Genomic DNA, 27,535 nt, shown 5'->3' with positions numbered 1-27,535 from the left:
AATTAGTTTTTTTTTGGATCATATTTCTTCCGATGCAGTGTAAATACACCGTAACACACATACACTTGCAATTCACCTGTCCTGCATGTCATGTGAGAGAAACCACTCGGTGGAGTTTCATAAACACACAAACTTCACACACAGACAAAAACCTTCTTGCTGTGAGACACATTTCATTTGTAAGCTACCTAGGAGGTGGAGTCTCATAAACTGCTTCTTTCCTAGAATAGGCTACAATTTGAAAATAAATAAAAAAAACGAAAATGACAAGATCTAAGACAAGAGCAGCATAAAGGTAAAGTAGGCTACCTTATCACCTAATACCTAATATAGTTATTATTCCCTGCTGAAAAAAAGCAAAAACAAAACAATACATGGAAACAATCACAGAATTTGTAATGATTTTACTGGCTATAATGGGAATTGTACTGGTTTTAATGGACACTGTAATGCCTGTTGGTCTCTACTGGTAATTGGTCACCTTCTATTGGTGGCTTGTTAAAACCATTAAATCCTAATGGAATATGTCGCAAAACACACTACAGGAAACCATTCTTAGTGGTTTTAATGGTTAAAAGTTGATGGTTTGTAGTTGGTATTTGTAGTGGAAACCATTAGAATTTCTTTGATGGTTTTTGTTTTATCAGCAGGGTTTTTTCTTAGATTGTAGAACAAATCTTTTATATATATCTTTTATATCTAAATAGACATGAAATTGGAGTAAGATACTATTACATATTATGCATTATGTGGACTAAAAATTATTAGTACAACCTTAGTTTACACCTTTAGATCTTATGTATTGTGACAGCCAGATCAAACAAACAAGATCTTTCCAAGTTTTGTATTAGAAAATAGTGTTGCTTGTCATTTATTTACAGTTAAATAGAGAGAGAGAGAGAGAGAGAGAGAGAGAGAGAGAGAACTTTCCATGTGGGACCTGTAGAAATCCAGTAAATCTAGATTATCAGCTCCTGTGTACAAAGTGGCAGTCGGTTTCTTTTGTGTTTACTTTCTCTGTGGCTCATAGTAAAAAGAAAATTTGTTATTAATTGCTGAAACAATAAAAAATAAAAACAAAAACGTATAGGCCTACTTGTAAAGTAACCAAAATCTAACTAAATTCTCATCCCAACACATATTTCTCTCAGTACATTTGAAGATGTCTAGACATGATCATGAAACCAGCTCTCTTCAGCAGCCAGAATCAGAGTTTGATCAGTATGTGGTGTCTAAATTTCTGAAGATCAGGCCAGAGGTCTTTGGGGTAAAGCAAACTGTCCCACTTTGAGTTTTTACCTGATACAGTATTAATTTTGGGGTAATGTGGAAACGTTCACCATCTTGTTTTATATTTTACAGAGTTTTGAAATAGTATTAGGCATAGCAGTGTTTGCCTTAACAGTATGGAAAGGGATATATTACATTTTGTGGACATCTATGATTGTAAGTCTTATATTTCTGTATCACAGCAATATTTTACATTGAATAAATATTGAAAAATATTTTTTTTTCACTGCAGTCAGTTTTAATTGGATCTTTGATGGTGTTAGCTGCACAAAAACATACCATACTATGGGTTTGTCTGAATCTTTTAAGTATTGTACATTTCTTTTTATTTAAAACGCATACATTATGTTTTATTAATTTTATAAATTCTTTGATTTACCTAAATCTTTCTCATTTCAGGTCAGAGCCTCACAATCTCTAAACTACCTCAATGCCATAACATCTATTATCTCCATCCCATGTCATGGGTTTGCAAATGATGTAAGTATAGACTTCCTGCTTACTAGCTCCAGAAGTTAATTTGCATTTATGTTGGTTAGTATTAAATGCATTAGTAACCTTTTATTCAGTTATACTTAATATGTATCTCTCTGTTGCCCATTTTCCACAAGTTGATATGATTCTTCAGGGTCTTAATGAAAAGTCTATAATATACTTTGGTTAAAAATTCTCAATGGTTGTGTAAAACAACGTCCTTTTTACCTTGTCAAAATCAGCTCTGCAAAAATCATCTCATTCTGGCCGAGGCTGCTTTAAATGCAAATGAGCTCTGCTCGCCCCGTCCCTCTTTTCTCTCTGTGGAGTGACAAGCCTGTTTACTTTACCCGTGTTAAGCCACTAAACTTGCTAAATAGCACATTATTAGGAAAGACGATCACAAAGATTCATTAAAAAACCCTTATACTCACTTCTGCTGTAAGTGAAGTTCGATCACGAATGATTTGTGCGAACATAGACAGATATATGTAGATCGGGAGGCACATTTCCTTCACAAAAAAACATAATCTACTGCATCTTCAGCGGTTTAGATGTCAGGAGTAAATTACGACCACTATGTTCATTATTACATCCAGCAACACAACACCTCAATTGCTTATTTGGAGATGTTCTTGTCTAACTTGCATTCCCGCTCCGGCATCGAAACAAAGAGGGTCTGTTACAGCTGATCTGAGGTAAAGACGCTCATGTCAATCAACTATCGTGGGAGCGGCCTTTGTGGGTGTGACGGCACACCGACAGGCATCTGAGAATGGCTCAATTTGAAAAAGGCGATATTATTTTTACAGATTAATTTAAAACCACTGCATGGATTTTTATCATTATAGGGTAGATTTGTACATACACTGCCAACACACATTAATGTTCAAACAGCATGTAAAAGTGAACTTAGCATCCGATGACCCCTTTAAGACAAATAATTCTAACTAATGCAAAAATGTATTTTAGTTCATAATCCTCCTGTCTCTACTATTCACCCAGGGTGTGACTCACATTGTATTGATGGTCTGTGATGCTGTGGTCTTCATCTTTTCTATTATTCTTGCCTCAACTTCCTGTGAGTGCTGCAGAGTGAAGGTAAAACTCAAAACACTGCTTAAAGATTCTTACTTAATAGGATAGCTGACACAAAAAATAAAATTCTGGCAACATTTACTCAGCCACATATCTTTCCAAACCTGTATGAACAGTAAGATTTTTAAAAAAGTCTTTTCCGCTCACCAAGACTGCATTTATTTGATCCAAAATACAGCAAAAACAGTAATATTGTGAAATATATTTAGTATTTAAAATAACTTCTTTCTGTTTGATTATATTTTAAAATAGCTACATTTTCAGCATCATTAGAAGAGACTTAAAAATATTAAAAATCTTACTATTCAAAAACTGTACAACACAGCTTATTTCAGTGAAAAAAAATATAACAAATTAATCACATTTATATCTCACTGCAGATCTCTATTCATTCTGATGAACAATGCCATCTATATTTCTTTCTATAAAACTTATCTTCATGTACTTAACAGTAAATTCAATAAAAATTCAATAAAAAACATTCAATAAAGTGCTTATGTCATTAAATAAATGTGTCGTGTTGTTTGTGTTCTCTGTCTCACTCCTTTAGCGAAGGCCGGTTCACAGGCGAAGGCCGGTTCACAGGCAATGCAGGCCTGGGGTTCATCATGTGAACAGTCCTCTGCCTGGTGTGACTATTGTGTTTGTAACTCATTCGAACTCTACTGCACCAACAGTTTTCAGTTCAGTTCAATACGGGCTGCCATCAGAATACACACCAGCCTATACCAGACGGTAATTGAGCTGTTTTGACAAGCATGAAGAAATTACTGTTGTCTACACCCTGATGAAGTGTGTTTTTTGTCATTAGAAAACTAGACAACATTAGAAAACTTTTGTCATTGAAACAGAATATTCACAGACCTCATATCATCTGTTACAGACCTGAATACTGACGGATAGAAGATGATCAGGATGATCAATCAAAGGATGATTTATGTATTACATTATCAATATTTTAAAAATATCAGTTGTATTATGCTTATGCATACACTAATGAGAATGAAATTACAGTTGCTCATGCAAAACATTCTGCTTTGAAATCTCAGTCAGTTTAACATGTTAAGATTGGGAGGAGCATGTTTATATAACTTATCCATAGACTTATTGTTGGTGCATATTTTATATTAGTCATCATAAAACATTGTTACAAATAGTAAGACATGAGACATTTTATCAAAACAGCAACTTGTGTTATAAATAAAGGAGCATATTTATGCATGCTGTATATAGCCACAGAATAGTGTGAAGTCTCAGACACTTTCTCCATAAAATTTACTTAGAAGATGGAGTCTCATAAACTGCTTTGTTTACATTTTTTTGTTAATCTTGATGACAATAATCACTTTAATTAACTCAGCACATTCTAATCTTGTTGGAACTTTCTCAAAATGTAAATGAGAATACAATTAAATAACTGTTACTGCTGTCAAAGAAAATATTTCATAAAACAAGAATGTGCAGCTGTGTGCTGTATCTATATACTCCAGCAGAGGGCGAACAGGGGAAATTAAACAAGACATCACTTTTTTTGTAAGGTATGAACATTTGCACAGCCTTGTTTGTGCTTAAGGTTTTTTTTGTTTGTTTGTTTGTTTTTTTTTTTTTGTTTTTTTTTTCAGCGTTGTTACATTTTAAGGACTTAAACCTTAGTTCGGAATGAGCATGTTCATCTAAGCCTGTCAATCACAAAATAAGGGTGTTTACAATATTCCGAAAATCTTCCACCACTGTTCATCTATCCACCTTTTTCTTCCCGTAAGATTGGACGCGGACGTTTTTATTTATTTTATGGGTCTAGCTTCCGGTCTCATCCATGTCTAGCTATTTTTAGCTGTACAAAGCATCTCGTTTTGCTGCTTGATACTGCAAATCAATGTGCCTTACCATATTATATTAATGTATTGTCTAAATTATGAACACTCTGGTTTGTAGTGCAAACAGCTATTTCCCTATTTCCCTAGCAGCTAATAAACCAGAAGTCTCACCCATGGGCGTACTTCAGTGGTTCAAAAGCAATAGTTTTGCCCCTTTGAAAATTATGGTGAATGTCATATTTAATGCCTATTTAATTATATTTTAGAAAATTACAAATTAAATTTTTTAAATTGCATTTCCAAAAATAAAATAAATAGTAAAAAGCTATGCATAAAATATAAAATTGTGAATTTAGTTTGAACCCAGTAAGAGCTTTGTTTTATTCTGAACCCTTTTTGTGAAGTGCCATTCAAAGCTTGAGTTTCAGGTTTGATCACTCCATGATCAGCAGGCTAACTGTGTTTGCTCTTATATCACTAAAGGATTAAACTAACTAAACAAACCAAATATGAACAACCTACACTTGTACATTATGTACCTTGTCTCACGAACGAACATTGCTAGTGGCTTGTTAGCAGATATGTTGATGTCTGAGTTCAGGGGATTTGTGATCTGTACTTTGTATCATGGTGTCTCTGTGTCTGTCAGACTGACAAGCAGTGTTTTCACAGGACAAGTGCTCTCAGGCGTCGCTGACACCGCTGTGTGTCTAACAAACAGACAAGATGAGACTGCCAGAGGTTCTAAGATTGGATGAGAAGAGCAATTCCTCTGGGATGAAGGTCACTCCTTCTCCTATTGTGATACTTACGGAAGATGCCCAGAGTCTGGAATGATCTGCTTGGTTTCATTGTATGCAGTAAAGCACCAGTAGGCAGACATCTGGGCCTACCTTCGTCTCTATTTCAATAACCATTTTTAAACTAGAAGCATTCATTAATTGTGTAAGACTGGTTTTGTGTCATAATACAACCCATCAAAACTGTTTGCTCTGCAAAAAGTAAACACAAATGTTACACACACACAAAAAAAAAAAAAAAAAAAAAAAAAAAACATTAAAATTTACTCATTATATATCATTACTTATATGTTGGTAGATTTTAATGTGAGAAGACAACACACTGCAAACTCATTCATGACACTAAACATTAGTGTAGAGTGCACACAAATATTCAGAAATGTCAAAAAGGCAAAAAAAATGTGTTCATGTCATACAAAAACACATCCCATATTAGCTTGACACATTTTTAAAATGTTAAATCAACAATTGTTGATTTTAGAGTTAATTAAGTCTAATGTGTATACCATGTATTCAGTGTTTTTATCTTATAAAATGAAATAAAGTGATGAGATAAAATGTGTTCAACTCAGTGTTCTTCAGTGTTTTTAATGTATTACTCTTTTAAACAGTTGAGTCAGGTTGCTTTGACAATTTATTTATTTATTTTAAAATATTTAATTAAACCAACAATGATTTGGTAAACTAAATTTACTATTATTATTAAAAGTTATTAATTTGACATTAATATTAAATGTATTTATTTATTTATTTTGACATAACTGTAACCTATAGGCCTATTAAACAACACACACACGTTGTTATGAAATTAGAATGTTTTTATTCAAAAGTAACAGGTCATGCACATAACAGCGTGCACACAAACCCCAACCCTGTGTGTTGCTCAAACACACGCCCATCACGCTGGAAAACCATCCTCGTCGGCTCGATGAGACGCCTGGTGGTGCTGATGTGATAGATGAGGTGAGAAAGGAGGCAGGGAGACAAGAGAAAAACTTATGTTGTTCTTGTGTACAACAAAAATCACTGGCCCAGCTGTCATTATCACACTGAAGGATCCTTAGATCCTTCCATGCAAATTATTGTGTTGTGTTTAAATTTTATGTTTGTTTTTAATTTCATTTATAATCATTTATCTACATTATTATTCATAATCATTTTACAATCATTAGTCATTCACATAATTCATATTTAATTATTTATTTGATTATTTAAGTATTTATTATTTATTCATTTACTCATATATATTGTTCATTTATATTATTCATTTATATGTTTTTATATTTTATATTTCTTATTATTTTCCTTGCTTATGCATTTTCATTATTGTTCAGTTCCATGATTGCGGGGTTTCATGAATTGTTTGGTCTAAGAAATAGATAACGGGGATGTTTATGGAAATTCAAGGTTTATGGGATGTTGAATCCGTTTGATATATCATTGTTCTTTGAGCTGTACTCTCCAGACGAAGTTTGAACATTGAAACATGCGCAACTAAAACTGTTCAATAAATTCTGTTATACTTTTTTACCATTATCACTTCGTCTCCTGCTTCTGCTCTTTTCTGGCTTCCATCGATCAACTTCATAACTAACAGAAACCTGCTTGTTAGTGGGGTTGGGGTAACTACAGCTTGCTGACTAGTTGTCCTGTTACCAAAAGACTGATATATTTCTGACGGGATCTGGTGTCCGGGGCTGGATCCTGATTGTCTGGCGTGGAGACCTGATCTAACAACACCAAACATTTTAAAGTTAAAAGATCACAAATCAAGTCAATTTTAATGTTTTAGCCTATTAGAACATTTCGTTACTTTATATGAAATAAACGTAAACTGAAATGATACCAAATTTACTTTAAAAAGTACATTTCAGCTAGTTGCCAAATAAACATTAATCACTTTCATTGACGTACTTAAACAGCTCAAGCTACAACAGAAATAACAATGAGTGTAAACTTAGCAAAAATAGATTTACACCATCTAAATAAGTTTTCTAACAGTTTATGTTATTAACATTCCCTATTTAGATCTGACTTCTCTACAAGACATCCATCCTATTGTAGAGCTCCATGATCATCAAGAACCTCCAACCTCTGAAGTCCTCCCTGCTGTAGAAGAACAGCTGGAGCCAGACGTCCTCCAACATCAGGACGTCCAAACTCCAGCTAAAGAGGACAAAGTGGAAGAGCTGGACGAGGGTAAATTTACTGCCATAATGCAGTTCTCACTTTCCCAGTAAAAAAAATCAATTTACATTGTTTGGTTGATTGATTTATAATTTGACTATGCAATATTTTATTCATATTATTGGTATTCCCCACTTTAGATCAGACCTCTCTACAACACAACACTATTGTAGAAATCCATGATCTTCATGAAGCTCCAGCTTCTGAAGTCCTCTCCGCTGTAGCGGAACAGGTGGAGCAGGACGTCCTCCTACATCAGGACTTCCACATTCCAGTTAGTTCCTCCAAAGATGATAAAGTGGAAGAGTTGGACAAGGGTAAGATTACTGCCTCAATCTAAAACATTATACACACACATTCTCACATTCACAGTTTTTCAAACATTCCCCTAAATGAGGAACAACTCAAGTATGTAATATTTCATTCATATTATTGGTATTCCCTTCTTTAGATCAGACTTCTCTACTGCAAAATGTAGAGATTCCTGATCTTGGAGAAACTCCGGTCTCTGAGGTCCTCCCTGCTTCTGAGGAACAGCTGGAGCAGGACGTCCTCCAAACTCAGGACGTCCCCAATCCAGTTAACTCCAATGAAGATAATGAAGCTGAGGAGCCAGACAACAGTAAGTATAACACATATAAGAGAATTAGAAAATGTAATTCTAATCTGAATTATAAAATGCATGATAAAATCATGCTCAACATTTGTTTATCTTTCAATAGGCCACATTTTCTGGTGATATGAATTCGGCCAGAAGCTGGGTCAAGGAGGCTACGGCTGTGTGCATGCAGGAACTCAATGCATGGATGGCCTGAAGGTTACATATCTTTACTTACTCTGTTTTAACAAAACTTTCCATACCTGTTCAGTATTCATAACTGGAATGATCTCTGTGTCTCTAATGGTTACTTCTTTGTTTTGTTGATCAGATGGCTGTGAAAATTCCTGACAAGACACCAGATATGCCATATATCATAGTTGTGAGTAACCTGCACTCTGTATATTATCACTTCTCTGTCACTGTTTTCAGTTTCTAAAATATTCATGAAAGCATCTCCAATTAATCATCATATGTTCTTTCTTTTAGCCTGGTCATCCCAAACGCCTCCCCATAGAGATCGGCCTGACACTCATGGCCAATATGGGCTCCAACGTCCCGCAGATAATCAAACTCTTAGACTGGCAGGACGACCCGCACCACTACGTCATGGTCTTGGAGCGGCCCATGCCTAGCATGAGCATGTTTAATTTTGTGAAGCTCCGACAAAGGTTTCGATGAGCGTGGCGTCTTCCATCAGGATATCAAACTGGAGAACCTCCTGGTGAACCTGGACACTTTGGAGGTCAAGTTGATAGACTTTGGACGCGGCATGCTCATGAGGGACTCCGCCTACATGGCCTTCAATGGTATATTTGATGATTTGCTAGTGGGTTGTTTAGCTTGCTAAATCCACACCCTGCTGTAAATGCCTTAGAAATGGATTTATTGTCAAAAACTGCCTTTAGGCACAGAAATGTTCTGTCCACCGGAGTTTAATGTCGACAGCAGGTACCACGCAAAGCCAGCGACAGTTTGGTCATTAGGTATCCTGCTGTTTGTGATGGTCTGCCGTTATTATCCGGATGACGAAGACCTGAACAGGATCAGTAAGAATGACTGGTCCAAACCTGAGCTGTCACAAGGTGATATCTTCATCAAAGAACAAAGATGGACAATTGCAATTCTAAATATGAACGTATGCAATTTGAAATCTAAATATAAGGTGCAACATATAAATTAATAATCAAACATCTCTCTCATTGTTTTTGAACAGAATGCTGCCAGATGATTCACGATTGTCTGGAGCGTGAGCCGCAGCAGAGACTCATCCTGGAGGAGATGCAGCTCCATGACTGGTTTATGGTAAGATTAGAGTCTAAGACTGGCTAAATGTTTGTTCATATAACCAGTCAAATTTGCTGTACATGTAATGTATTTAGACAAATATCACTGGTTTTGTTTTTGTTTCAGTTCATGGAGTAAGACATGGAGAGCAACAAAGAACAACTCCCTGTCACGGCCAATCGTCTTTCAATTCCTCCACTTTGGCCTTGGCGTCTTGCATCCTGGAAACTTGAACCAGCATTATTTATAACTTGTTTTAGATACGTGTTTGTGTTAAGATATCTATGCACTGTTATATTAGCAGAGGGTGACTGTACATTGTACATCTTTCTTTCTCCTTACCACTGTAATGAATCTCTGTATATATATGTATATATATTACAATATATATATATATATATATATATATATATATATATATATTGTAATATATATAAATTATATATATATAAATTATATATATATAAACAAAAAGTACCCTTCCATCCACCACTACACACTCATCCATGACACCAAAATTTTGTTTAGAGTGTACACAACTATTCAGAAATGTCAAAATTACAAAAAAAATGTACACAAAACTTTACACAAAACACATCCCATGGTAGCATGATAGAATTTTTGATGTAACTGTAGTAAGTACTAACTATAAGATTTATAAAGCACTTTTGGCCTAAATAATGTGTATATTTTTAAACGACAACACTGAAACAATGCCACTGAATTGAAGGGAAACTCACATATTTTGCTGATTATTGCTGCAGAAAATGGTCAGTTGTTGTCATGTTTTGGGCTGGCTAGACCAAAATCGGTCAGACTGGGAAAAACATTTGGAAATACTATAGTCTGCCAAAACTGATAACAAATCAAGGAGAAGAGTGCATAAAACTGTCTGAGGAACAAAACCCTGGTGAAAAATCCAGCATATGCTGGCAGGTATGTTTTGATGCTGGTTCAAGTTGGTCATTTGCTGGTTTACATGACCAGCATAAACCAGCTAACAACCACCATAACCAGCATCAAAACATACCTAACTAGCATCCCAGCATCAAAACATACCTACCAGCATATGCTGGTTTTTTCCACCAGGGAAGGCGTTTGTGGCCAAACTGAACCAGGATTTCCAGGGCAAGAATCTTGACAACATTTGTGTTTGTTCTCATTTCTGGTCAGGTAGGTGAAATATTAGGCTAATATCTTAATTAATACTGCTCGTACATATCTTTACCACCTATTAACTTTAGTTTGTCAAAATACTGTGCCCTTTCCTGGTTCCTAAGTCCTTCTCTAAACAATTTAGCAGCTTGCACGTTTTTTTCTGTGGTTTAGACAGCATAAATTAGCAGAACAACATTTTCAGTAGTACATTAACCATGCAATCAATGCTGCTGTTTAAATCCGAGTATCTCTAATATCTAGTATCTCCATGATGTATGAAATGCTTTAGCATTTAGCACAATATAGCATCGTTTTTATTTCCTGTCAACAACCCTATTAGAACAAACCATGAACATACCAGCTGAGAACAACTGGTATAAAATAAATTGGTGGCTCAGTCATGCATTTATTCAAAGCAGATAAAAGCTCATGAAGAAAATGATCGCCTCAGACAAGTAGCACAACAGCGATTTTAGTTTTAAATAATTTAATACTTTTTAAAATTATTTGGTTTACTACATTTGACCTGTGTACCACACTAAACATACAAAATAACAAGAAATAGTTAATCCATAATCCATTAAATGATGCACTGAGAGTGTAACTGTGACCCTTCTATGTGAATGGAGGGCTCAAACTACCCGACGACAGTGTAGCACAGACGGAGGTCCATTGTGTACAGCACCTAAAACAGCCTTTACACTATTAACATCTTCTCAGGTACACTTGAACACAATTTCAACTCATTTAAATGGATGTTTTTGTACAGCAGGTCAGAAATATTGGAGATAGATACAAACATATTTAGAAACAAATCAAACTCACGGTTATCTCGCCTTTGTGTGTTAAATGAAAAGAGGAGAATCGTTAAAAATCAATGAATACACAGCAAAGTGCCAAGATTCTCCTAATCGCATCAGGATAACAAAGAGCTAGGTAATCAGAGATCCGTCGGTTTAACAGGCGACGTTTGGGTTTTATCGCGATCGTTTTCAGGAAGATTGCTGTAGCCATTGAGCTCCGGCTGCTCACATATTATTTCCTACAAACACCCTGGAACACAAAAGCTACCGTCAAAGTGAAATTGCACCACCAACAATTCAGTATTAAACATTAAAATTTGTTTCAGTAAAAATAAAAAAACAACAAGAGTAAAACCCTACAGGCATAAAAAAATATTCCTCTTTTTGTTTTCATGATACATTTCAAGTACACTAAGTTTAATTCACATCAAGTGTAGAACATCTCAAAGCAGAAGCACTAAATTCACTCACATCATAAGCTTGAGTTGAACTATGTGTTTGACACGGACACACTGTGCACTGCAGCTCTTTAGGGAAATTCATTCTCATGTATTTTGTGCAGAGATTTCCTCCTCTGAATGTAAACAGAGCTTCCAGCTCGTCTTGAACCATTTACCGCAGCATGTTAACCACAGACGCACGTCCGAGTGATTGTTCACATTCACGATAATAATATGAAACCAGTGCTGAGGCAGCACGGAATATTGCACGTTCAAACGCTTGAGACACAATTGTACTCTGTACAGTATGTACACAATATCTGTGCTCTGTGTCTCCAGAGGGAGTGTGCGTTAGGCGAGGGGTTTCTCTCTCCCCTACGCTGAGTCGGGTCAGGGTGGATCTGTGTGGTTTTGGATGGGCTTTGTAGAGTTTCTTTGGGATTTTGAGTTTCAAGAATTGCACTTCACTTATTTTGTATCACTTATAAGAGTTTAAGAAAGATAAGCAACCCATCCAAAAGCCCTGAATCATGCAGAATGTTTTAACAAGTACAATTATGTTTTCAGTTATATAGCTTTTAAAAAATGTTTTTATGCTAATTCATTCCTGTAATATTTTATTGCACTTTCATAATGCAATAAAATGTTTTTCAGAAATGTGAAACTATCGATTGTTAATGGAAAAGTCAGCAGTCAGACATCTCCGATACTCCTCTACTTTACATCCTGTGGAAAAAATATGGAAGCCTGCCAGTGCCAAATTAAAAGTCCTTCAAGGACTGCATTTCCCAACCTTCAGTCCAAAACAAACACGCTGAAACAAATACATATTAATCAAAAAGGCTTAAGAACCATTATTTACAAGTAAGTAATTGATCAACTTCAAATTCAGTTCACATTTTAACGAAACTACTTGAATCAATTTAGTTGTACCGTAACGACCATAGAAATTAATTTTAGAGTTCTGAACTACACTTGATGTTGTCACCAAAGAAAAACAGAGGGATGTGCATTTTATCTGGAATATTAAGAGCATGAACCCAATTATTCCACAGGATGTGCAAAAATTGTACATTTAGAGGTACAACAGCTTGTCCCCTTATGCCCAAAATATACTTTGGGTTTTTTTTTTTGTATATGTACGCTAGCGTATGCGTTCAGTCAAACGTGTGGCCTTTCAAAGTACACCCCATTTGATGTTGCGCACAAACGCAGGCGGTCGACACATGCACTCTTGAAATCTTCATCCATGTCCAGTGTCTACTCTAAGCTTCCCCAGAATTTATGACCGATTACAAATATTTTTTTAACTCCTTCGAACCAAAGCTGGGCTTTCCCATACACTCTCACTCACAAGCGCTTGTCAATGTGGCCGTCTGTTGTTGTTGCAGTCTCCGCTTTTTTGTTGTTGTTGTTCTGTATCTTTTGTTTATTTTTCTACTGTGAAACATCGGCCCAGGACATGTTGCCATCTTGGGGAACAACTGATTATTGTAAAACAAATTCAATGCGCATGTGCGACTGGTTACAAAAATCGGACGTGCGCATTCGGTGTGTGCATACTGTACACTGTCCCTTGCGTATGTGTAAAAAGTGAAGTATACTTTAGGCTTTATTGGGTCATCTTTGTACCTTATTTACCCCTAAGTGATGCACAGTAGTACATTAAAGGTATATATTACTTATCTAACATACAAATATGCAACTTTCAGGGGTAGACAAGCTACAAATTTGTCCTTTTAAGGCAGGGGTGTCCACTGTCCTGCAGATTTTAGCTCCAATCCTAATAAACACACCTGAACCAGCTAATCAAGGTCTTCCTAAGCATGCTAGAAACTTCCAAGCAAGTGTGTTGAGGCAAGTTAGAGCTAAACTCGAGTTTGGACACCCCTAGTTTAAGGGTACTACCCCATCAACAAGCTGTGCCCCTAAAGGTACAATTTCTGGTACAATTTTTTTTCTGACAGTGCACAACAATAAGGCTGATAGCCATAACAGCGCTAATACTTAGAGAAACCTAATCTATGAGGTTTCATCTGAGGGTTGCAGCAAATTCAAACACCAAAAGCACTTCCACTGACACTAATGGGTCCATCTTCACGCACTTTTGATGATCAAGGAATAATCCCAAATAACATTAGAATGTTATCTCCGAATTTGGACTAACTGATCCCTTTTGTGATCTTGAGTGACCGTGACTCATTTTCTCTCTCATTGTCTGGATTTGAAAATGGTTTTGTCTCCACAATGCATATGTTTGATGGATGTATTAAGTTCTAAAAGATCTAAACTGGACCAGAGCAGGTTTGCCTCAGAGATGTAGATGAACCCAGTGAGGAAACTCTCGGCCAGCACTGACTCTTTCTCATTTTCCTTCTTTCTTGCTCTCAATCTCCATTCATCTCCATCACCTTTTCTGTGAGGATTTCCCGGAAGGTCGAAAGTTGCTTCATCTGCTCCGTCTGCATCGAGTGTCGTCTCATCAGCTTCTTCTTCATCTTGAAGTCTGGTCCACGTTTTGGGGATGACGGCGCGACCGGCAGTAGGATCTTGCTCCCTGAGTGAACAGGAGAAGTGGGCTTTCCGTTGGCACGGATATCAGGAATGGGTCGCTGAGGGTTGACGTTGAGAGGTGGAAGGAACCCAGGTCTTGTGTGGGAGATGTGGTCCAAAAGGAGAGTGCCTGATCCCCGCCGTTCCAAGAGTCCTGTTGGACGCCGCCGAATTGTGATAGGAGACACAGAGTTGGGAATGCTCTCCAGAGACTCTCGAGAAGAGCTGGTGAGCAGCGACAGGGGAGAGGCATTGTACTTGCGGCGTTCCACTGAGACACGTCCAGAATCTGGAGATCCAGGGATGGAGGCAGGGCACAGGTGGGTGTCCGACTCGTAGTGTTCCATGCGGGTGAGTTTAGGGTGTGGTAAACCACGGATTCCTGTTGGTGCCTGAGCCACATTGTCCTGAGTCTCAGGGGCCGTATTTCTGCGATACAGTGACTGGTGCTGATGGACTTTATCCGCCCAAGAAGAGCCACACAGTGCTGCACAGTCTTCCGAACAGGACCGGTCCATCAGCTTCGGAGAGGATGGGTCGTGGGTCTCTATACTGTGCCTTCGTGACAGGAGAGGTCTGCCTGGACCAGAAACTGTCATCCCATTCATCTCCGAGACCAACTTGTCCTCCTCTGCTAAATCGCTCTCTATCCGCTCCACTCTCTCAGCAAGTACGGAAGGAGCCACCAGACCCCACGGCTCAGAGTTCAGTCTTTTCAGAAGCTTACGGGGCGGTGGTCTCCTCTCCCCTTGTGGTCTGCTGGAGGGTAGTGGGAGTGCTGAAGTTACAGCAAAGCTGAAAATACCTTCCTCCTCTTCACCGGGGGCAGAGCCAGAGGTATGGATCTCCACCTCAGACGGAGACATGCAAGCAGGGGAGAGCTTGTCCACTATACCCGGAGACGGTGGGGAGTTCAGGTATTGTTTGGTCTTCTTAGTGCCAGAGGGAGATGTGTCGGTGGTAATGATGATTACCTCTTTACCTTTGGCTTTGCAGGCATCCAGCAGAACCTGGAGAGTCTCCCTATCGCCTTTATTGATGGCGTGTACAAGTGCCGAGGCCCCAGAGTAGTCCTTCAAGCTGGGATCGGCGCCGTTTTCCAGCAGCAGCGACACCACCTCTTTGCCTGCCTGTTCTGCACATGCATGCATCAGGGCGGTCCGACCCGATTTGTCAGGGATGTTTGGGTCTGCTCCCTTCTCAAGCAAGTACCGCACCATTCTCTGCCGGGTCTGCGGATCATCGTATCCTGCCAGACAGGCTGCTATGACGGGCGTCTCCCCTCGCTCATTTCCTTCATTGATATAGGCTCCGCCTTCCAGGAGGAGGCGAGCGAGGCGGAGTTTGCCCTGGAACACCGCCTTCAGAAGGGCATTGCCCTCCGCGTGCAAGGCCCCTCCATCACCCATGATGTCTCGCTCTCCACCTCTAGAATCCCAGAATCCCCCACCCCTCTCCTCCACCGGGCTCAGCACTGTCGGTACATCCCGGCTCAGATTCTGGTGAACCTAAAATGAAAACAAATAAAAGTGGTTTATCAGAGGGTTGCTTGACATTTGAATATTGGCAAAATCACAGACACTGATCTGACACCAATGGCCAGTTTTACTAACAGCTTGCGTCAGGTTTTACTAAAGACACAAAGTGAAGAATTAGTGCTGAAGTTGGCGCCAATAGCCTTGTGGGGAGTGCACCGACATATGGTGCAGTTGTGCCTCGGGTGTCCCGAGATCGAATCCTGCCTTGTGGACCCGATCCCACCCCCCCTCTCTCGCTCCCACTCACTTTGTGTCTCATCTCCACTCTCCTTTCAAAGTAAAATGGAAAAATGGACAGGAAAAAAAAAAGAATTAGCGCTGAAAAGTTAGTTTTGGCCTGACCTTAATGAATATGAATATGTATTTGTATTTGGACTTTAATGGTGCCCCCAAGTTTGAACTTTCAAAATGCAGTTTCAAATGGCTCTAAATTACCACAGCCGAGGAAGAGGGATCTTATCTAGTGAAACGATCAGTCATTTTTTAAACAAATTGACAATTTATTTACTTCTTAACCTCAAATGCTCGTTTTGTCTCTGCGATGAGCGTGCATAGTCTGTGTAATCCGGATCAATAAAAGACGACTTGGAACCCTATCAAAACCTCTTTTTATCTTCTTTGCACGTAAAAAGTATTCTCGTAGCTTCATAAACTTAAGGTTGAATCACTGATGTCACATGGACTTTTTTTTAGATGTTCTTACTACCTTTCTGGACCTTGAACGTGGTACTTGTGTTACTATCTATGTAGGGACAGAAAGCTCTCAGATTTCATCAAAAATATATGTGTGTTCCGAAGATGAACAAAGGTCTTACGGGTTTGGAACAACGTAAGGGTGAGTAATTAATGACAGATTTTTCATTTTTGGGCGAACTAACCCTTTAACTAAAGTTAATGCATACAGCCTTATTGTGTTCTTATTGTGTTCTGAACACTGTGTCCTGTGGGCTGACACTCTGTACAACCCTGTACTCTTTAACACAGTCTTTCTCTCCATCTTCTCTATAATGAAGGCAGGAGAGAGATGATAATGGCAGTCCAGTAAAGAAAAGAAAATTGAATTCCTGAGTGGTGCAAAGAGCATCGAGACATGTGACAAGCTCAGTCAGCTCTGCACATGTACATATAATTTATGATATGTATTCATCTTACACACAGATACCAGGCACAAAAATTATGTTCGAAATGGTTTCATTTGTTATCTTATGTTTTGCCATTGCAAGGTATAACAAATGAACCATATTTCCAATGTTTAACTTGACAGTACAGGATGTTTTTTTGGACAAAAGTGCAAGCTGGTGACAATGTGAAAGATGATAATTTTAAAACCAGTAAAAACTCCATACCTAAAAAAAAATCCCATGCTTTCAGGTGCACATTCACTCTTAATCAGAAACCTTCACATCATGCAATGCACAAGTTATACAGAACGTAGGCAATCAGATCATTACACTAACTATCTTTGTAAGATGATTAGAGCGAGCGACAGGAGATGTGGCAAGAGAGCAACCAGTCCAATAACAGCATTATTAACATGCCACAGCCATCGAAATCAGCTTGAACCTATTTGAAATTCAATGAGCCCAAAGTCACATAGCATATTGATACAGGCACTGAGAACGAAGCCCCGCCTTTTCTCAAACAGAAACTGATCAATGAGCTACACAAATGGGGAGGAAAGAAGGATTAAATTGGTTTGACTACATGGTCGATCATGTATTGTCATGAAAGGTTGTTATGGAGGGTCAGCTATGCATGCTGGTGATGTTAAGTGACTTACCTGAGGTCAAATGCACAAGGACAAATGTAAGACGTTCTACTGGATTTTCTTTTTTTTTTATGTTCTTATTCCTTCACTGTCTGATTAATTGAAGACAGTGAGACTCTTACTCTTCTAGTTATAATTTGTGTGATTTATTCCTAGTGGGCTTCCTCTCACTGCTGCACCTGAGCTCTGGTGATATAAAGCAGCGGAATGCTGAGATGTACTAGGACTAAAAAAAGCCCAGGACCCATGCTTGCCACAGGACAACACATAACAGATAACAACCCACTACACTGTATGTACTACCATTCAAATGTTTGGGGTCAAACTTTTTCATACTTTTATTCAGCAAGGATGCACTAAATTGAAAAAAGAACCCTAAAAAATGTATCACTGTTTCCACAGATATATAAAACAGCAACTGTTTTCAACATTGGCAATAATAAGCATTTATTAAGTAGCAAATCAGCATATTAGAATGATTTCTGTAGGATCATGTGACACTGGAGACTGGAATAATGATGCTGAAAATTCAGCTTTGCATCACATGAAAAAATTCAATTTAAAAATATTCAAAATAGAAAACAATTGTTAAAATCGTAATAATTTTTACACAATTCAATACTATTTTCGATCAAATAAACGCAGCTTAGTTAGCATAAGAGACTTCTTTGCAACATGAAAAAAAAAAAAAACATTTTACCAACCCTAAACCTGAATGAACAGTAATATATTTAAAGTGTATAATAAAATGTATTGCCTAATAAATAAACATCCTTATATACACTGAATTTTAACTGTACTTTGATTGATATTAAATAACTAATATATTAAAAACAGCTGTTATTTTAAAACTTGGCTTTTTCTAATAGTATGTAACCCTGAACCACAAAACCAATATATATATATTTTTTTTTTTTAATTGAGATTTAAACATTATCTGAAAGCTGAATAAATAATGCAAATTAAATTATTGTTAGGTTAGCACAATATTTGGCTGAGATGCAACTATTTCAGAGGGAGCAAAAAAAAAAAAAAAAAAAAAAAAAAAAAAAAATCAATATACTTTTAAAAAAAATCACCTTTAAAACTGTCGAAATGAAGTTTTTAGCAATGCATATTACTAATCAAAAATTAAGTTTTGATATATTTATAGTAGGAAATTTACAAAATATCTTAATGGAACATGGTCTTTACTTAATATCCTAATGATTTTTGGCATAAAAGAAAAATCGATCATTTTGACCCATACAATGTATTTTTGGCTATTGCTACAAATATACCCATGCTACTTATAATAGTATAATTTGCTAACCATATGTTCAATCTCTAGGAAGCGATGATTCCTGTGCTGCTTTACTAAACATTGTCTATTTCATCTGCGTATGCCAGGATCTGCAGCTTAAAACAGACAGCCTGAGGATGGAAAAATAAACCATTTTTCCATTATATTTTAACTTGGCTTCAACAACCATCCCCAAAATCAACCACCCCCCCAGAAGAGGTCCCGCTGCTCTCTAAGCCTATCTCTGGCAATATGAAGAACATTGTGAACGTCAAGAGTGTGTACAAGCTGTACAGAATTCACATCCTCCTGCATCACACCAACACACCCACAGACCCCGAGCTGTTCCTCCTGCCTGCCTTCTTAAGGAATTCTCTGTGATTTCCGAGCCAGCTCAGCTCAGGAAAGCAAGAGGAATGCTGTTTTTTGCCTACTGATTATGAGAGGTGGAGAGGAACAGGAAGAAAAGAACTGTTCTTTGAAAGCGTAACCGCCAAAAAAATCCGTCTTTAAGAGACTGGGGTCTCCGGGATTCGAGACGGTGAGGTTAATCTCCTGTCTCACACACACCGGGCAGCATGGATGACTCATCTTCATGATAGACTCACTGGAGAGATGTGGCAGGCATCGTCTCTCAGGAGATCAGCCTGCTGAAACCCACAGGCCTTCTTACATGTATCTTGACCTGACATGTGCATTGTGACCAGGCTGTTTTAAACGCTCCAGTGAGAATTAAAGGGGGAAAAAGGAAAAAGGTGGAAAAATAAAATCAGTGCTCTTACATGACAACAATGTACTAAAAATGGAAAGCTTTTCTATTTTTAACCACAAATGCTCATCTTGCACTAGCTCTTCATGCATTACATAATTGCGTTGGAAAAATCACATGCATTAAGCTCTTCATATATATAACTACTACGGTTCAAAAAGGGAGGATAGGGCAAAAAACTCGTCCAACATTGTTGTTTTACTTTTTTTGTAAAGGGCGTTTGACTTTCTTTGCACGTTGGCTTTGTAAACACTGGGTCAGTACTTCCGCCCACATCATGCATGACCTTTTTAACGTAACTACATAATGCATGAAGTCATACTAGTGCAAGATGAGCATTTGTGGGTAAGTATTTAAATTATTATTATTATTATTATTATTATTTAAATGACCAATCGTTTCACAAGATAAGACCCTTATTCCTCGGCTGGGGGCTCTTTGAAGCTGCATTGAAACTGCAATTTGGACCTTCAACCCACTGATCCCCATTGAAGTCCACTATATAAAGAAAAATCCTGGAATGTTTTCCTCAAAAAACTTATATTATCAGGAAATTTTTATTCTGGAAGTGAACTAAAGGCTCTGTGACAAATTGCTTAGGCTCCATATTGTAAGTCGCTTTGGATAAAAGCGTCTGCTAAATGCAGGAATGTAAATGTTAATGTCAGGACCTTTATTGTGAAGCTTAATTCTATTGCTCTTGTCTGTGACCATAATTCACAGGTGTCCTTTGCTTAATTATAAGTCTGTGTAAAAACATTCCTCATGTTTCCCTTGACTTTGGTCAAGTATTCAGTCACACAGTGAAACTCACAATGTGTCACGATATTAAGAAGCAAAGTGCAGTTTATTCTGAGAGTTTCATTTCAGTTAAGAACGCAGAAGTAAGGCTATGGGTGAGACTTACGGTTCATTAACCGCTATAGGGAATTAACAGTAACTGTCTGCACTACAAACCAGTGTGTTCATAATTAAAATAATATGGTAAGACACCAATTTGCAATATCAAGCAGCAAAACGAGCTGTTTTGTACAGCTAAAAATAGCTTGAAGCAGATGAGACCGGAAGCCAGACCCAAAAAATTTACAGACAGCCTTCCAGGTTTTAAAGCAGAGCTGATATGTACTGATATATGCGTAAAAGATGCATATAGATATGCATGTACATGCAGCTACTGCAATTTTGCACCAGCATCTGTGTTTTCTAAATAATAAATTGTTTTCTAGTCTAATTTGCATACTTTATAGATACTTGTCTAGAACCACAAGGGTTATTTATACACAGACTGATTAAACAAGCAACACCTGGTACAATTCAGGGAGGGTTTGTGAACATTACATTCGCCAGATGCTTTTCACAAAGTGACTTATGTTGCATCGAAGGTATAAATTTGATCAGTTGTGTCTTTGACCCCACAAAACAAGCACAAAAGAACTTTAAAATAAAGTCTTGATGCTAAACAGAACAAGAATTGCTTGAAAAATAAAAAACATAACAGAAGTCTGATTCTTCAGTTGTGTAACTCCAAAATGGATGTTATGTCACAAATGACACACTGAAGATGTCGTACTTACTTTTTCCACTCTTTCAATTCATACAGGTGGACAAACAACTGTCATCATCTTTCAATCATGTCAACATTTCTGTGGCTTTGTTCAGACAAGCAAGCATTTCGAACTTCAAATCTCTTATTTTTGTAGCCTAAACAGCACAAAAAAACAACCGAAATTGTGATTTTAGACCTAATCCAAACCAAATAAAGATTTAAGAACTAATTAATCGCAAGATAAATTTGACTGTGAAAATACCCACAAAATACTATTTAAAGCTATTTTTGTGTTAAATGAGAAAGTATCAAGTAGACATTACAAATTATAGCTTTAGAAAGAAATATTATGATTCAACATAAAATTTATTACGCATAACCATTTAGGCTGCAACGGCCTAATGTAAACTATAGAGCATAAAAGATCATTTGAGAAACAGTATTTTTTGTTCCTATAATTAAAGTAACAGCTTTATTACCAACAGTCTTCAAAATAGCTTCTTTCATGTTCCACAAAAGAAAGGTTTGAAACAACATGAGGGTAAGTAAACTGACAGAATTTAAATTTTTTGAATAAACCATCCCTTTAATGTTTTTATTTTTATTATTACTATTATTATTATTATCATTTTTAAATGAATGGTACTCTAAATAAATGAAATCTGCCAGCAGGTGGCGGTAAATGTCTTAATGAGTCATTCACTCATTCGATTCGATTCGTTCAAATGGCTGATTCATTCAGGAATGAAGTAAATGGAAGTAAATCTTTATGAATGGGCATTTGAATCATTGATTCACACAATTCGTTCAAAACAAAATTAATTCAGAAACTAAACACTGCTGTGTTTCTCAGAGATGCGCATTAAAGTTAATATGTTCTCTGCAAAACTGAGCAAAAACACATTGTGTTAAAAATATAGCACAATATCAACAAATTATTTACTGAACTGTTGTATAAAATCACATTTAAGCTTGTGGATAGATCGGGACAAAATCAGCACTCATGTCATATTGCTCTTGCTGCCTTTGTGATATATGATGTATATAAATATGAGACAAAGGGGCATTTTTTTTTGCACCAATATCTTGAACTTTAAGGCATAACTGCATTTATGAATATATCCCATTGATCTTAACAGGTTAGTTCACCCAAATTTGAAAATTCTGTCATTAATTACTCACCCTTATGTCATTCCAAACTTGTAAGATCTTCGTTCATCTTCATAACACAAATTAAGATATTTTTGATAAAATCCGAGAGCTTTCAGACCCTGCATAGACAGCAATGCAACTGAAACATTCAAGGCCCAGAAAGGTAGTAAGGACATTGTTAAAATGCACCATGCGTTGCTGTCTATACAGGGTCAGAATGCTCTTGGATTTCATCAAAAATATCTTCATTTGTGTTCTGAAAATGAACAAAGGTCTTACAGGTTTGAGGGTGAGTGATGACAGAATTTGCATTTTTTTAGTGAACTATCCCTTTAAAGGTTCTTCATACTGTCTGCTTGTCTACAACTGTGTCCGAATTCACTCAGGATAAATAACCAGTGCGCAAATATTGCAGACAATTATGCTTATTAAACTGAAAGAAGCTTAAAATGTGATTTATTGATTGATATGATTTATGGCGCACCCCTATGAGCTTCCATAATTGATTCTGTTATTTCACTGTTTATCACTGTGAAGCTGCTTTGACACAATCTATGTATAAAGCGCTACAGAATAGGCGACCTGACTTAACTCATTTTCTCTTGCATCCATTATGCATTGAAGGATGTCAGGATGACCCGTCAATATTCGGTGTATGTGTAAATATATCAGATATTGACTTTGCTGAACAAACGCATCCAATTTTAATCACTTGAAAAGTGGCAGACAACCAGACAGCTCTCAAGATTGAATCTGATAGATAAATCGGATTTATGTGCCATCTGAACAAAGCCTTTGCTCTTCCAGCATTCCCCACGGATCTTCGAGTGTGTACGGATCAGCGTAGTGGAGAGCTGTTGAACATGACCAAAATAAACTTGCCAATTTTGCAGCACGCTGAAGAGCACTTGCAGAGGGTCTGAGTTTCAGCAGCACGTCGGAGGAGGGAGGCGACGTACCGCGCCGTCTTGTCGGGACAAATCGTATCTAATTCTTTATGCTCTCCCGACAGATGATGGAAATGAATATCATGTCTTCATTCTCATGCCTCTGAGAGCCCCCACCCCCTGGCTTTCTGTTTTATGTAACAGCAGTGTGTGTGTGACTCAAGGCTGCATCTGAGGTTGCGCGAGGGGGCCCGTGACCATAAGGGGCTGCGCAGTCAAGCGTTATCGCCCCACCAAGAGCTGCTGTTTGCCTCATTAGATCACACGGATCGAGGCAGGTGCAATCACTTTTACAGCAGCTGAGAGAACAGCATCCATCAGCGGTGCACCGATGACCCTTTGACCCAGTCGCTTCAGAACCGCTGAGGCAATTCATCACTCATATTGGCAACTTCAAAGAAAACCGTCCTGCGGAGGGGCAATGAGATTATCTGCTTCATATTAAATGTCCTAAGCGTTCCTGACACTGCTGTGTGTTTACTCCGTATTGTTTACTATGGCATGTTTAGGTCTTGCTGACGGTTTCGACGCCGCACATGTCGTGCCAAGTTCGTTTTTCTCCTACACTTGGTCTGTAATGAGATGAATGACAACAAAACCACTTGACTCGACTAGACCGAGTGTTCAGTGATTTACAGAGCTGAGAATGAATTCACCTCAATTCGAGAGCAATCTGCGCGTCCCCTTTCTCATAACTGCACACAACCGCATACCAATGCATTCTCTCTGCCCTCGAACTGCAGATGCCAGAAATAAAATATGGTTTTATGCAGACAGGAAAGCGGCTTCATGTGATCAACGCAGAAATCTTATGATTTATATACTGTCCAGTATATGGGATACGTCTTGTGTTTATGATCACTGCGTTTGTTTTTTCCATTTTGATACTGTTTTTAGGACAAATTAATTCAGTGCATCTAATTATGTCACTCTTACAGTTCCAATTACTTTTTCATTACTGTAAGATAGTATTTATGCAGTCTTACAGTAAAAAAAAAATAATGTTATACAATGTATTTTTTAAAGAAAAAAAGCTATATTTTAAAACCAATTAAAGAATGCAACAAATAATCTACTAGCATTATGAATAAGTATCTTAAAAATTTTTCTTTGACATTTCTCATTACTGTAAAACAGCTTTTTTACTGTTGTACAGAAAAATAGTTACACAAAGCTTTTTTCAAAGTACTTTTTAAAAAAAATTAAAGTTAAGGCAACAAATAATCTACTAGCATTATAAATAAATATTGCAATTACTTTTCCTTGACATATTACTTTCTCATTACTGTAAAATAGCACTGTAAAATTATTTTAATAAAATATTTAAGATAATGCAACAAATAATCTTCTAGCATTATGAATAAATAGCTAAAAATGATACATTTTCTGCATTACTGTCATTACTGTAAAATAGCATTTTACTGTCATATAGTAAAAATTATGTTATACAATGCTTTTTTTTAAAGCTTCAATTATTTTATTTAAAAAAAAATCATGCAACAAATCTGCTAGCATGATGAATAAATACTTAACATTTTTACATGGCAGTAATAACTAAGTATTTTATATTATAATAACGAGAAGTGGGGTGCAAAATGTACTGTCAAAAAAAAATCAATCAATAATCCTAATTGTTCTAAAAATAGCCTTAATTCTCCTGGAGTGAAATATTTAATTTTAATTTTAAGTGAGATTCTTCTGCATACTTTATATACTAAAAGAACATATGTGGCATGGTATATACATAGTGCTTCAATAAACTCCAATATTACCATGGTACATGTCCAAAAACATGGTATTGCCGATGCTACGTTCAAAAACCTTGGCAATAGCGTGCACATTCCAATACAATGGTATTATTTTCTTCTAATATAACCAGGTAAGATACCAAACGCCAACATTTCTCATGTTTTGATTGTTCAAGTGGAAATATTACTCAAATCAAACGAGTAAATGCTGATTATGTGTCGCTGTCCGCGGTGCTGAACGCCATTCGCAAAACGGAGCAATTGCCGATTTTGATGCGTTACAGACTCGATTCACACCGCCAGCTGCAAATATCTTCAGCTCAGGACTATTTTTAGTCTTGAAGCATCAAATTTGGTGTCTATTCACGTCAGCTCTCCGCCTGACGCAAAGCTTCAGTGTCCACAAATGAACTTCCAAACAGCAGACGCACACTTCAAGTCTCTGTTAGAGCAAACGTGCACCAATCGCCACATAAACGCTCATATTTTAAGTTTTTGTGAAGTGAGAGATTAAACCTCACAGTTGGAGACCTTACAAATCTTAAACCTTCTCCTTCAGATATCCAATGCAATCTTCAGTGACCTTTTTAAGGAAATGCCAGCAGACATTTAGTGAGACTGAGAATCCGAATTGCAGTGCAATTCGCAACGAACGTTCATAAAGCCTTACGAACAGCTGCAACCACATGCACACCGTTCCTCCAATAAAACATTTGCATAAACATTTAGCTTCAACAACTCACACCAAATGAGCAGCCAGCTACCATTTCTGATTAGAAAATGAGCCGTTTGCATGCTACACAACATAGGACGACTCGAAAATTGCTATATGAAAGTGGTTTGATGTGTGTAATAATAAGAAGGAAGACAGTGCAAGGGAATGTTAAGACATCGCTGCAATATAAAGGACTTAAGCCTGCTTAATTACGACCGTGCTCAGCTGAGATTAACAGAAAATTAAAATTAAATAATAATAAATGTTATCCTACACATGAAGAGCATTTTGAAAGCAACATTTGCAGACTAGAGAGTCTCACCGTGTATCCGCTGTCTTCACTCCATCAGAGCGGCTGATTTTAGCCCGAGAATCCAGCTGCTGTCTGCTGATCCCCGTGTCTTACATCCCCCACATCATCTCTCCTCCTGCGACCGAGAGTTTGGGAGACTCTGCGGGGGCGTGGAGTGGGCAGTGAGCTGATGCGAGGCTCCCACGATCACGCACAGACTCGCTGAGGTCCAGCTTCACCGAGCAAACCACTGACTGACTGACTGACTGAGTGTTCACATGCACATCTCTGCTTTCCACTAGGGGGAAACTTATTCAATTATTTTTAATTCTTTGATCATTTCAAGTTTATCATTGTACCATTGCCTGATTTTTTTTTTAATGCACCCCTGCATGCGTGTGCAACGGTGTTTTGTTTCTAACAAGTAGATGTAAAAAAAATGCAAGTTGATGCATAAGAATTCAATGAGTTTTCCAATAATAATAATAATAGCAGTATAAGTAGTCCTGTCTAAGAAATAGAGCATATTTTGCATGTTGTGATTTGGTGCATGATAACATTTAAGCAATGTGTGCATGTGCAAGTTAAGGCAGCTCTGAGCAGGCTCTGTGCCTGCTCTAAATTCTGCCTAAAGACGCAATGGCGCATTAAACCCATGCAAAATATAAAATATGCCAGCCCTGACCCACTTAAGCACCCGGTGATGAATGTAAATGATGCGGCATTGGTGCAGCCTGTTGTTGTCATGACAGAGCATTTATTATAGAATTTAGCATTTCTATAGTCATAATTTAATTTCTGAAGCACTTTGATGGAATACTTGTGCAATGCATGTGTGCAACCTCTGTGCCAGCTTTGCAGAGTGAAGAAACTGTGTATTTGCTCACTTTAACATTTAAGCTGAAATGCAATAAACACATTTGCAGAGGTGCATGTTCTCCCTCAACATAAATCTGGATTTTTGCTTGCCTTTTTTTATTTTTGGGGCTAAATATATATCAAGGCCCTCTCTGCAAGAAAGCAGGGGGGTGTGAAACAATTCTCAGACTGCATAAATACTAATTCAGTGACTATAGCTATTATTGAACACAGTTTCTATGGCAACTGATTCAGTGGATTCCGACAGAAGCGTTCCCACGGTGACATGCACATGCTGCAGGAGAGAGAGAGAGAGAGAGAAAGAGAGAGAGGTTATAGTAGTGAATGTGCTCTTGCTGTACATGTTTAGATTTAAATTTGTTTAAATATTATGTCCTAACATTTTAATCAATGT

At 37.4% G+C, this 27,535-nt stretch overlaps 2 protein-coding genes across 2 annotated transcripts; one reads left to right on the top strand and one right to left on the bottom strand.

Moving 5' to 3' along the window:
- Positions 1 to 145: 145 nt before the first annotated feature.
- LOC127179094 (uncharacterized) lies at positions 146 to 4,271 on the top strand. The gene is made up of 8 exons (XM_051132371.1): positions 146 to 295; positions 1,152 to 1,267; positions 1,363 to 1,446; positions 1,523 to 1,579; positions 1,690 to 1,770; positions 2,770 to 2,865; positions 3,413 to 3,597; positions 3,746 to 4,271. The coding sequence occupies exons 2-8, from the start codon at positions 1,163 to 1,165 to the stop codon at positions 3,756 to 3,758; spliced, it is 621 nt and encodes a 206-aa protein (XP_050988328.1). The 5' UTR covers positions 146 to 295; positions 1,152 to 1,162; the 3' UTR covers positions 3,759 to 4,271.
- A 6,730-nt stretch (positions 4,272 to 11,001) lies between these two features.
- On the bottom strand, positions 11,002 to 26,630 carry LOC127179081 (ankyrin repeat domain-containing protein 34A). The gene is made up of 2 exons (XM_051132349.1): positions 26,293 to 26,630; positions 11,002 to 16,013 (listed from the first exon to the last, which is right to left on the bottom strand). Exon 2 carries the CDS (start codon positions 15,912 to 15,914, stop codon positions 14,340 to 14,342), a length of 1,575 nt encoding a protein of 524 aa, XP_050988306.1. The 5' UTR covers positions 15,915 to 16,013; positions 26,293 to 26,630; the 3' UTR covers positions 11,002 to 14,339.
- Between the last annotated feature and the right edge of the window lie 905 nt (positions 26,631 to 27,535).

This window comes from Labeo rohita, chromosome 16 (genome assembly GCF_022985175.1).
Source record: "Labeo rohita strain BAU-BD-2019 chromosome 16, IGBB_LRoh.1.0, whole genome shotgun sequence".
NCBI classification, from domain to species: Eukaryota; Metazoa; Chordata; class Actinopteri; order Cypriniformes; family Cyprinidae; genus Labeo; species Labeo rohita.
This window is presented reverse-complemented; position numbering and strand designations above follow the sequence as displayed.

What these genes read in the sequence shown, in the direction of transcription:
- LOC127179094 (XM_051132371.1), top strand. Translation starts at nt 1,163, where the DNA reads ATGTCTAGACATGATCATGAAACCAGCTCTCTTCAGCAGCCAGAATCA. An exon ending in GTCATGGGTTTGCAAATGAT is followed by an intron (nt 1,771 to 2,769) that starts GTAAGTATAGAC and finishes CTATTCACCCAG; the next exon opens with GGTGTGACTCACATTGTATT. An exon ending in GTGAGTGCTGCAGAGTGAAG is followed by an intron (nt 2,866 to 3,412) that starts GTAAAACTCAAA and finishes TCACTCCTTTAG; the next exon opens with CGAAGGCCGGTTCACAGGCG.
- LOC127179081 (XM_051132349.1), bottom strand. Translation starts at nt 15,914, where the DNA reads ATGGGTGATGGAGGGGCCTTGCACGCGGAGGGCAATGCCCTTCTGAAG.